At 43.8% G+C, this 13,138-nt stretch overlaps 1 protein-coding gene across 1 annotated transcript; it reads right to left on the bottom strand.

Moving 5' to 3' along the window:
• Window positions 1-7,515: 7,515 nt before the first annotated feature.
• Window positions 7,516-9,717, bottom strand: LOC133051573 (elongation factor 1-alpha 1-like). Its single transcript, XM_061136108.1, has one exon. The coding sequence runs from the start codon at window positions 9,652-9,654 to the stop codon at window positions 8,266-8,268; it is 1,389 nt and encodes a 462-aa protein (XP_060992091.1). The 5' UTR covers window positions 9,655-9,717; the 3' UTR covers window positions 7,516-8,265.
• Between the last annotated feature and the right edge of the window lie 3,421 nt (window positions 9,718-13,138).

Raw genomic sequence — 13,138 nt, forward strand, 5'->3', positions numbered from 1 at the left:
AGATGGTTAGATACCATCACCAACTCGGTGGACGTGAATTTGAGCAAACTGGGAGATGGTGAAGGACAGGGAAGCCTGGCATGCTGCCTTCCATGGGGTCACAAAGAGTAGGACATGACTTAGCGACTGAACACACACAGAGGTGAGGGTGTTTGTCCCAGATTTTCCTGGCCCCCAGCAGGAAGTTGATTTGTCCCCTGTGGCACCCAGTGTCCCCCAGGCTGAGCAGAGTGGCTGCTGCTGGTGCATTGTGCAGAGAAGGAAAAAATGGTGCAGGTTGGCGCAGACCAACTTCCCAGTGGCCTGAGCTGTGGCAGCTTCAAGTGCCAGGAGGAGTTTAGCAGTGTGGGCCCCTCGCTTACTGCCTTTGAAGGAGTAGTGCAGGCAGTGAAGACAAGATGAATGGGGATGGTGGCCTTGGCCTGTTGTATTGCCCACCTAGTGTTCCCAAATGACACTTGGAGGAGACTTTAAGAAAGGGACCAGCTTTGTGTCTGAATTGAAACTAGAGTTTGACAGTAATGTGCTGCTTGCTCGTGCCATCTGCTGGCCGGCTCTTCCAACTTCACTTTTTTTTTTTTTTTTTAATTGAAGTATAGTTAGGACTTCCCTCATAACTCAGTTGGTAAAGAATCCACCTGCAATGCAAGAGACCCCAGTTTGTTTCCTGGCTCGGAAAGATCCCCTGGAAAAGGGAAAGGCTACCCACTCCAGCATTCTGGCCTGGAGAATTCCTTGAACTGTATACTGTAGAGTTAATGGCGTCTCAGGGTCGGACACCACTGAGTGACTCTCCCTCACTTTCACATGGTTGATTAACAATGCTGTGTCTGTCGTTTCTGGTGTGCATCAAGGTGATTCACTATATAAATACTTCCAGATTCTTTTCCATTATAGGTTATTGTAGATAGTGAGTATAGTTCCCTGTTCTATACAGTAGGACCTTAATTATGTATTTTATACATTGTTGTTCAGTCACTCAGTCGTGTCCGACTTTGTGACCCCATGGACACAGGCTTCCCTGTATTTGACTCTCTCCCAGAGTTTGCTCAAACTCATGTCCATTGAGTCGGTGATGCCATCTAATCATCTCACCCTCTAGCACTCTCTTCTCCTTCTGTCTTCAGTCTTTCCCAGCATCAGGGTCTTTTCCAGTAAGTTGGCTCTTCACATCAGGTGGCCAAAATATTGGAGCTTCAGCGTTAGCGTCAGTCCTTCCAATGGATATTCAAGGTTAATTTCTTTAGAATTGATTGACTTGGTCTCCTTACTGTCCAAGGGACTCTCAACACTCTTCCCCAGCACCACAGTACTACTATTTTATACACAGTCGTGTGTATCTGTTAATCCCAAACTCCTAACTTATCCCTTCCCCTGTTTTTCCCCTTTGGTAACCAGAAGTTTATTCTCTGAGTCTGTTTCTGCTTTGCAAATAATTTCATTTTTATCATGTTTTTAGATTCCACATATAATTAACATCATAGGATTTTGTCTTTCTCTTTCTGACATACTCCACTTAGTATGATAGTCTCTATGCCCATCCCTGTTTCTGCAAATGGTATTACTTCATTATTTTTCATGGCTGAGTAGTATTTCTCTGTGTGTGTGTGTTTGCGTGTCTGTATACCACGTCTTCTTTATCCATTTATCTGTTGATAGACATTTATATAGCTTCCATATTTTGGCTACTATAAATAGTGCTGCAATGAACATTGGGATGCCTGTATCTTTTCAAACTGGGGTTGTTGTATTTTCTGGTATATATCCAGGGGTGGGATGGCTAGATCATATGGTAGTTCTGTTTGCAATTGTTTAAGGAACCTCCATACTGTTCTTCATGTTGAATGTACCAATTTACTTTTCAACCACCAGTGTACAAGGGTTCCCTTTTCTCTACACCCTCCCCAGCATTTATTCTTTGTAGGTTTCTTTTTTTTCTGATGGCCATTCTGTCCAGTGTAAGGTGATACTTCTTTGGACTTTTGATTTGTCATTGTTTGATAATTAAGAATACTGAGACTCTTTTCATGTGCCTTTTGGACATCTTTGTCTTCTTTGGAGAAATGTCTATTCGGCTCTCTGACCATTTCTTAATTGAATTGCCTTTATTTATTTTTTTTTTTGCAGCTTCAGTTTTAATTAAATGTGGTTAGCAATAAGAGCTTCCATGGCAGAACGCTCCATGCAGTGCTTGGAGGGTGTGAATATAAAAATGAGGTGCTAAACCTAATATGTAATACACTGTAAAGTATTTAATTTCCTTTTCCACCTTGACCATTTCTGCCTTCTTAATCCTTCTATCTTTCCCAAGGGCATGGAGATGTCAGATACATAGCAATGGATATTAAAATGGATTCTTAACTCTCCTTCCCACAAAGATATAGCAACTGAATTTGCATGTTCCGTGCATTGAGCTTAGAGCAGGAGCCCAGGCACTGGCACAGAAGCCCATTATTTGTATCCCACGGGTCCGCGAGGGTGGATGGTTCCTTTTCTGAGTGGATGTGTGCCCATGTAGCTCATAGGCTGGGCCAATGCATAGGGCACACAGAGGGGCTGCTATTTGTGCTCATGATGTGAATTACATGATCCAGAGTCTGGGCTTTTGGATCCAGGGACCTGGGTTTGGACATCAGCTCTTCTCTTGCTGTGTAGCCTTGGCACTTATATCTCTGGGTGTCTCTCTCCTCTGTTGAAAACCAGGTACCCAAAATGTTGCTCATGTCACAGGGCTTTTCCAGGACACAGCCGTGGACGTCATGTTGTCTCCCACTGGGGCTTAGGGTCTGTCTTTGCTTCTACTTCTGCAGTTGGGAGTTTATTTCAGCAACACTGCCTATGAAGTTTTTTCTTGATTCCCAGACTTTGTAAATTTCAGAATCCTCTAACAATGGTCAAGGGACTATAATGTGATCTTGGTGAAATTCCCTTATGCTATTTGGAAGTTGTCAGTTGGGAATGTAGAAAATTAGTTGATTGGTCCTGAACAGTGTTTCTCCAACCTTTGTGTCCATGGGCTATTTAACTGGCGGATGGAGTGGGTTTCAGCCTCCTAAACAGATCAGAGGCAGGCTGCTCAGCTGAAGTGAGGCCTGCTCCTCATCCTCCTTCTTCCTAATCTCTTCCTGACCCACTCTTCATAGAGGCCCCCAAAGTGTGCCACAGAACACAGTTTGTAAACTAGATCTCAGATTTCAGTGTGCATTCAGATCCCTCGGTGATCTTGTAAAATGTGGCTTCTGATTCAGATGTTCTGAGGTGGACCTGGGATTCTGTGCTTCTGACCAGATCCCAGTTGATGCCTAAGTGTCTGGTCATTGGATAGCAGTTTGAAAAGCAAGGGTCTGATCATAGACTGCCTTTAATGTTTCACATCCTTTGATTTGGAGTTCTTACTGTTACTCTGATTGTGTCATAAAATAAAGATCTGTGTTGAATGAATGTTTCTATTAAGGGCAAAATACTCAACTATACACATCTGGAAACTGACCTGGGATATGAAAGAGACAGAAAGTATTTGTTTCTCAAATGCGAGTGTCTGAAACATCTGTCAAATATTTTCTGAAGAACACAATTTGGGTTAAGACGTTGTTTCACTTTGTCAAGAAGAGTTCCACTTTGGTTTGGTTGTAGTCTGGATCATAGCAAAAGTGTTAGTCGATGAGTTGTGTCCGACTCTTTGCAACACCATGGATTATAATGCACCAGGCTTCTCTGTCCATGGAATTTACCAGGCCAGAATATTGGAGTGGATAGCCATTCCTTTCTCCAAGGGATCTGTCCAACCCAGGGATCGAACCTGGGTCATCTGCATTGCTGGAAGATTCTTTACCATCTGAGCCACAAGGTAAGCTAATGCACACTTTTCTAAGAGAACTTCTGATGAAAAACAAGTAACCTGCTTTCAGACCCTGGCTGAGGCCTGTCTCCACACTCTAGGTCTAAGTGAAGGTTCAGAATTGTGGACAGCTGTTGGTCCTTCTGGCATCCATGTGCTTTTTTGACAATCTTAATGACATGGCATCTAGAAAGATAACCTTCATGTAAGTGGCTTCCACTCTTTCTGTCCATTGCTGAGTTGAGCGCTCCAGGTTCAGTGTTGTAGAATGCTCTGTCTTTGGCATGCTGTTGGGACTCCTCTGGTGTGTGTCCAGAAGACCAGCTGCTTTGATAGACCGTAGGTCTTTGCTTGTCAGTCTTTGTTTCAATTCAGTAACATCATGGCTAAGGCGGGGTACCTTACACATGCAGCTCCCAAGATGGATCCCAGTCACAACTGATAGAAGGAGGCCCAGTGTCAGTGGGTATCTCAGGGTTCTTATGGTTTGGAAAGGACTGAGCACACAGGCAGAATTGTATAATTAGCACAGCTTGGGGTCATTAAATACATATGAGGAAGATGATTCAGGGGTTTGGATAGAGTCTGAGTGTGTGGACTGAATTCTGTACAAAATACCTTTGATAGGTCTTCAACTGCAATTCAGCTGCAGTGGGAAACATGAGTGTCTTGCTGAACCAACAGAACCAACAAAAAGCTAAGCGTTAAGGGACCCAGTTACCTGGATAGATGTAGACTGTTTCTGGCCAGTAGCAAATATCCTTGAGTTCAGGATGTGCTTCTAATCAGACCTCGAGTCTCTATATGGATATGTTCCGACTGATCCTTTGACCAAAACTTAACAATTCTATCCACGTTTGGTTTGGGAGCTGCCACTGCAGGCGTGGAAAACCCTGCCCACCACTTCCATGCCTGTGCCCACCCACCCCGCACAGCTCTGTCTCTCTATGTTGGGGTCAAGGAGAAAACCAGGCAGGGCTGCCTTTGGTAAAACACCACTGGTCCACACACCGCGCCATGAATGAGCGTGCAATGTCCCCTTAAATCAGGTTCTCTTCTTCGTCCTAGAAAACATCATCAAGAGGATCTTTAATATTCTGATGTTCGCCTGGGTCCTGTTTCTGGTAACCGTGGACATTTTCTCAATGTGCCTCAACTCCATCTCCACGCAGTACATTGACATCTCCACCAACCTGAGGATAGAGTGCTGCATGCTAACCAGAGAGATCAAGAAGGTAGCCCTGCTCGCGACCCTGCTTCGCTTCTGCCTGAGTCACAAAGGTTCTGACAGCCAGGGTCCAGATCTCCACGGAGGCTCAGACAAAATCCTCCCTCTCCAGTATTCGCATAACACCTCTGCTTTATTTTAAATATATATTTCAGTCTGTTCCATACTCAGAATGAAAATACACACACACACACACACACACACACACACACACACACACAGGCACACACACAGTCCTGGGATCTCGGCCAGGAGTTTCACTCTGTCCCCTCTCATCACCGTGGTCCCCAGCTGCACTGACTCTGCTGTGTCTCATACAGGATCATGTGCTTTAGTCTGGGATGTTTGACCTGAACCTTCTTATAGGGAAAATTAGGAAAATACACGCCTGGAGGCTCAGATGGTAAAGAACCCACCTGCAATGCAGGAGACCCGGGTTCAATCGTTGGGTCCAGAAGATCCCCTGGAGAAGTGAATGGCAACCCACTCCAATGTCCGTCCCTGAGAAATCCCATGGATGGAAGATCTTGACGGGCTACAGTCCATGGGGTGGCAAAGAGTTGAACATGACTGAGCAGCTAAGAAAAATCATAGCCATAGAAAGTTTATAGATTACACTTGAAAAAAATAGTCACAGCTGGAAAGGTTACTCTCACTTAACAAATTATCTACATATGAGAAGGAATTTCTTTTTAATTTTTTTTTGAGATGTGGGTGACATACACCATTGTATTCATTTCAAGCTTACAACATAATAACTTCGGCATTTGTGTATATTCTAAAATGATAACCACAGTAAGTCTAGTTACCCTCCATCACCGCACCTGTTATAAATTCTTTCTTGTGAAGGCTTTGAGGATCTATTCTCTTAATAACTTTTCAATACATAATACAGTATCGTTAACTCTAGTCACCATTGCATCCCCATGATTTATTAATTTCACAACTACAGGTTCATACTTTTGACCATACATTTGACCATACAATTGACCACCCTTAAACTAAGGGGAATTTCCTGTTCATCATGATCCAGTAGCATCTGGCACCATTAATTCAGTGAGTTGACATCAATCCTCAGCTTGACTAGATTGATTTTTCATCCAGCTCAACATGTGCGTGATGGTGGAGTGTGGTCCATACTGAGAAGTGCCAGTGTCTACACAGGGCTGTGACAGTGACTCCCTCTCCACAGGGCATCGTCCCGACCCGGGAGTGCATCCACATGTACTACCAGAACCACATCATGAACCTTTCCAGGGACTCAGGACTGGACACCATCGACAGCCATGCTGGCATCGCTGCAGGCGCACAGACTGCCCCCAGGAAGGACAGCTTGGATTCCCATGACAGAATCTCCAGGTATGTCACGTAATCCATGGTGGTGCTGCTTTCCACAGGAATGACAGAGGTGCAAGATGATGGGAGAGGTGCAAGCTAATCAGAACCTTCAGGGTGCCAGCCGCTCAGGGCTGTCTCCGTGGGCATGGCCCAGCAGAGCATTGCTGCCCCTGCTCAGGGCAGAGAGTAGCAGCAATCAGTAATAAATTATTAGAAAGACCCAGATGGCCCACGGGACCAGGATGTGTATTTCCAAGCTGGAGTCAAGTCACATGAGCCTCCTGACATAAAATGAGTAATTGTATCAAGAACTGCATCTTCAATGCCTTTAAAATGCTGTTCCACAAATTATCTTCTGTTCTGGAATCTTTTGCCACCTGTTGCTGTCCTCCATCTTCTCCTTTCAGAAATTTTACTTTATGATACAGAATTGTAAAACTTTGAGAAGTGGTTCTGTGGGCCCCACCTTCCGAGTTGTGGGGTCACACCCCTGTTTCATACAGGCCCCTGCACTGACCCTTCCCCAGGGCTTCGCTGACAGTGTGTGTGGGTTTCCTCATTTCTTCCTTAACTGACCCCTTGAAATGTACTGTTATCATTCCCATTTGATAGGGACATGAACTTCTCATGAAAGTTCATGAGGCTGTAGACTGGTTCCCAAAGGGGGAAACCCCACATAATTACACATTTTTTTCCCATAGAACTTCAGGCATTTCACAGGCTTCCTGAGTAATATGCTTGAGCCTGGCTTAAGATTACTGGCTCCAGAACCACACTCTGAACCAAATGAATCAAACAGAAAATTAGAAAGTCAATGGAAAATCAGTTGTTCATAAAATAAATATACACAGTTCCTGTATTCGTAACTTTCAGCTGTGTAACAACTAATAATATGGTCAGTTAAGAAAGTAACTACACATTGTAAACCACAAATTTGGGAGAGAGATTAAGAAAAAGAAAACAAAGACTGGCTAAAATAAAATCAAGTAACTGCCTTTAAATCTGATCCAAGATGACAAATCTGCACCCAAAGTCAAAACCTGTGAGGTGGGAGATACTAAAATTCATTGTTTGCCTTTTAACAAAGACTGCCTGTCAAAGTATTCCAACATTTTTAGCCTCCAGCATCTTTTATTTTTCCTAGAACCTGTATACAATTAACTCTAGCAGGGCAGTACTCAATACTGTTTAAGCCTCACATTTTAGATTAACTACTTATTATAAATGTGAATGCCCATCCTCATAACTGGGAAACTGATGTATTTACTTATTTATGTAACCATACAAAATTTTATATGCAACAGGAGCTTTTATACTATAGAATCTGACCTTACAAACTAGCTTACATATAGAAGTTACTTTGCTCATCTGTCCTAATCTAGAAAGTGTTGCACCAATGCTTAAGATGTTATTAAAACAGATGAGTTCTCTCAACACAAGGTTAACAAACCTGAAGCTCCACCCTAGAAATACAAATGCATAATTTGAAAATTGTTTTACCAGAAATAGCTTATGAGCAACTCTTACCAAAGTAGTACTATAGGGAGTTACAGTGTTGACCAAAAGAAGACATAGGTTTCTCATTAAACTTTTTTAATGGGTCTCAAATTCTGTGACAGATTTTTGGTCAAGTTGTTTTCATTAAAAAGTATTGATTTTAAAAACTAATAACTTAAACTGCCACACACAAAACATATGGTCCACAAAAACATTCTCCTTTCCTTCTGAAGGTTTTACGATGCATTGTTATCATTAACCAGTCTTTTACTATCAAATTTAAATGGCCAATTGAGACAAACAGTTCTGAGACCATTCTTCCACCACTGATTAAGACTGGGGTGGCAGGTGTTGGGGATAATATTCATTTAGCCTTCTGAGCTTTCTGGGCAGACTTGGTGACCTTGCCAGCTCCAGCTGCCTTCTTGTCCACTGCCTTGATGACACCCACAGCAACTGTCTGTCTCATGTCATGCACAGCAAAACGGCCCAGGGGAGGATAATCAGAGAAGCTCTCGACACACATGGGCTTGCCAGGAACCATATCAACAATGGCAGCGTCACCAGATTTCAAGAATTTAGGGCCATCTTCCAGCTTTTTCCCAGAACGACGATCAATCTTCTCCTTCAGCTCAGCAAACTTGCAAGCGATGTGAGCTGTGTGACAATCCAGCACAGGTGCATATCCAGCACTGATTTGGCCTGGATGGTTCAAAATAATCACCTGAGCTGTGAAGCCAGCAGCTTCCATGGGTGGATCATTTTTGTTGTCACCAGCCACATTGCCACGACGGACATCTTTGACAGACACGTTCTTGACATTGAAGTCCACATTGTCCCCAGGAAGGGCTTCACTCAATGCTTCATGGTGCATTTCTACAGACTTCACTTCAGTTGTTACATTGACTGGAGCAAAGGTGACCACCATGCCAGGTTTGAGAACACCAGTCTCCACACGACCCACAGGGACAGTACCAATACCACCAATTTTGTAGACATCCTGGAGAGGCAAACGCAAGGGTTTGTCAGTTGGGCGAGTTGGTGGCAGGATGCAATCCAGAGCTTCAAGCAGGGTGGTTCCACTGGCGTTGCCGTCCTTACGGGTGACTTTCCATCCCTTGAACCATGGCATGTTAGCACTTGGCTCCAGCATGTTGTCACCATTCCAGCCAGAAATTGGCACAAATGCTACTGTGTCGGGGTTGTAGCCAATTTTCTTAATGTAGGTGCTGACTTCCTTAACAATTTCCTCGTATCTCTTCTGGCTGTAGGGTGGCTCAGTGGAATCCATTTTGTTAACTCCAACAATTAGTTGTTTCACACCCAGAGTGTAAGCCAGAAGGGCATGCTCACGGGTCTGCCCGTTCTTGGAGATACCGGCTTCAAATTCACCAACTCCAGCAGCAACAATCAGGACAGCACAGTCAGCCTGGGATGTGCCTGTAATCATGTTTTTGATGAAGTCTCTGTGTCCTGGGGCATCAATGATGGTAACATAGTACTTGCTGGTCTCAAATTTCCACAGGGAGATATCAATGGTGATACCACGCTCACGTTCAGCTTTCAGTTTGTCCAAGACCCAGGCATATTTGAAGGAGCCTTTTCCCATCTCGGTAGCCTCCTTCTCGAACTTCTCAATTGTTCTCTTGTCGATCCCGCCACATTTGTAGATCAGATGGCCAGTCGTGGTAGACTTCCCTGAATCTACGTGCCCAATGACAATGATGTTGATGTGGGTCTTCTCTTTTCCCATTTTGGCTTAGGTTTAACGGTGGTTTTCACGACACCTGTGTCCTGGCGGCAAACCCGTTGCGAAAAAGCTTCCAACATTTTTAAATGGTCAATCCGTCCATAAATTTACTACTAGAAAACCAATACCTTTAAAATTATTTTTAAGGTCCTTTTAGTCATTATTTGTAACGTAAAGTAAAGGGAGACACGCTATAGGTCATTTATGCCTTTAGTAAGTGAGTGAACTTATTTGCCCTCTTCTTAAAGGCCAAGGAGAACACTATTTTGTTTGTTTGTTTGTTTGTTTGTTTAGGAAACTTTCAAACTTTCCAAACAATTGTGTGTCTGCAATAGAGTCCATAGGAATCCACACTGATTTCTGAGGAGATAGTTGTCTTCTCTGGGAGGGACCCCAGTGTGGACATTTGCTGTCACCACACCTGTGCCCTGGGGCAGGTAGCATCACCCCCAAAAGGGATGCAGGGACCCACATGCTCTATGTGTCCTGGACCCTCAAGGACCCAGCCTGCAAGGAGTTGCCCCACCTGCCCCGTCTCACCCACTTTTCCCTTCAGCAGACAGTAGAGGGGATTAGGGTAGGAACCTAACAAACGTGCTTATGTTCCCTTTGACTTCTTGGAACAGTCATTTCTTTCAAATCCAGATGTAAAAAATGGCTGTTTTATGAAATCAGACATCCTCTACCTTCCCAGAAAATAAATTAAAGGTCCTTCAGGAAACATTGGTGACATCCCAAGGAACATTCCTAGATACATTCAGAGTGGTTATTATTTGAGCCTCCATGACAAGAGCTTAAGGGGGTGTTCCTCTCTGGGGTTAAAGTCTGCATGTGAACTGCAATCATGCCTCCATCTGAGCTCTAGCAGCTCAGCCCTGAATCTACCTTGATTTTCTCCTTGACTGTTGAGTGACAGGCACTGAGGATTCAGTCAGTACGATCTCACTCTGCTGACACCCGCTGAGACCTAGAATATGATCACAGAGAATACCTCTCATTAGGCCCAATGAACAGGTAACAGACAAAATGACCCTGCCACTTCTGGACTTCCTATGTTGCTGCCTTCGTACCATTACTTTTCTTTTGTTTTTGATGTAGGTTTATATCCAGTTGCCTATGAAACCAGCATCTCTTCTTCAAGCCATCCAGTTTGGTTCAACTGAATATCACTCAGAAGATGGAGTGGAAAATTCAGTTTGTTGCGGTCAATCCTGAGCTTCCTTCTTTTCTTTTGGAAACTGTTTTCTTAAATGGCAGTTTTATATAAATTTTACTTGAGCAGGTATTTCTGCATAAGAACTGAACTCAGGACTGAGGAAGGGGGGCTCTGAATAAAATATATTTCCTGTATTGAAAAAAAATAACCCTCAGCTATACAATTGTAAAGATGAATTCTGCTCTGTGAGAGGTCAAGACTTGTCATTATTCTAGTTCCCTGCCACACCCAAAGAGCGACACTTCATCCATTATCAGCCCAGTGCTATCCTGTCTTCATCCCCTCTGTCCTGGAGCCCCGGTGCCGTGGCCACTGTCCGTGGTGCTGGAGTGGTGTGTGGTCTGATACATGGCGGCATCTGGGTCTGAGGTGTGTGACTCGTGTTCCGGAGCTGTTTTAACACTGTGCCTCTGTAACTGTTTGTGCTGCTAGCTGCTACAAGGAAGCAACCATGCTGTTCTCAAGGCAGTCCACCCTTGATGATTTAGATGGACCAGAAACTGTGCCTAAACTGAGTGAGCACACTCGGCCTGGGCTCCATAAAATGCTCAGCATGGATGTTTCCTAGCTGATGAGGTGGTTAGCCTCCAGGTGCTCACCAGTGCATGCATTGCCTATGACCGTGTGAAACCCTTCCTATGTCATTGCACAGATGAGTTATTATGACCTGTGTGTTTTCGTTCACTTTCGTCTTAAGAAGGTGCATGACTAATGATAGCATAACAAGCATCCTTCCAGGGACACAACGGATCATTCCCAGGACAGCATTCTATTCAACTAACTGCCCTTTGCTTTTTGTCTGTTAGGAGTTTCTTAAAATTCCTACTATAAACATAGTCCTCCATTTTGGAAATATGTCACACTTCCTATTACCAAGGGAGCAAGCCTCTTTCCTCCTTGGTTGAGGGTGCCAGTAGGCAGTCCTCATGGGGAGAAATGGTCAGGAAGAGTAGGAAACTTTCTCATAATTTTGTCCAAAGATCCACACTGCTGCTGCTGCTAAGTCGCTTCAGTCTACACAGTAGGAGATAATCTCCAATCCTGTATGTAGTCACATTTGGTCAATAAAGAATGAATCTCTCCACGTGCTATGTGCCCAACTGACATGAAAGTTAGAATATATTCAACCACTGTTTTTAAAATAATATTATTATGCAGTAGAATATATTACCTTGTGAGAACTTAACTTGTTTGGTTTGGGAAAGATTACTTTGGGCTTGTGCTTTCTCATTTAATCCCATGATTAAATCTATGATCATGCATAGAAATGAAATCACTTGCTTAAAATCCAAAACCTCTTCTTTGAAAAGTCAACAGGAACACAGAAAAACAAGCTGTATTGTGCTTATTATGACACCAAACAACCACCCAAATAACCCAATCCAAAACTAAGGGCAGTGTTGACAAGTGAGCCAGAGAATTTTCAGCATTACTTTACTAGTGTTTGAGATGAGTGCAATCGTGCAGTAGTGTGAGCATTCTTTGGCATTGCCTTTCTTTGGGATTGGAAAGAAAACTGACTTTTTCCAGTCCTATGGCCACTGCTGAGTTACCCAAATTTGCTGGCATGTTGAGTGCAGCACTTTCACAGCATCATCTTTTAGGATTTGAAATAGCTCAACTGGATTCCATCACCTCCACTAGCATTGTTCATAGTGATGCTTCCTAAGGCCCACTTGACTTCACATTCCAGGATGTCTGGCTCTAGGTGAGTGAACACTCAATCATGATTATCTGGGTCATAAAGATCTTTTTTATATAGTTCTTCTGTGTATTCTTGCCATGTCTTCTTAGTATCTTCTGCTTCTGTTAGGTCCACAAGTCCTTGATTAATGGCCAATTACAAAAGAAGATATTTTAAAGCTCATTAACACCTTGGGTTCTGTATCCCCAGTACCAGGAAAGAGAGGGTAGTTCCATGGATTTCTTGGGCATCACTTCAAAGGAGTGTGTCCAAAGTTCTGCAGGATTCCTAGAAGATATGGTGTGGAAAACACCTCCATTGCCCCTGTGGTCAACAGCAATGTGACAAGAGCCAGAACCCCTTTCCTTCCTGCCCCATAAACACATCTCTTTGGGGTTTATCCAAGATGCAAAAGGACACCTCACAGCAGTGGTCCCTTTCAGACATCCCCATCACCCCTAAGTCACAATGCAATACTGAGGGGTACCCCCTGCAGCCTCATCACAATCACCTCTCACAGAAGGAACCCAGCTTCCCAAAGCCCCAAAGAGCCCTGGTTCATACACCAACCCCAGGGTGCTCGTCCT

Source organism: Dama dama, chromosome X (genome assembly GCF_033118175.1).
Source record: "Dama dama isolate Ldn47 chromosome X, ASM3311817v1, whole genome shotgun sequence".
Taxonomy (NCBI): Eukaryota; Metazoa; Chordata; class Mammalia; order Artiodactyla; family Cervidae; genus Dama; species Dama dama.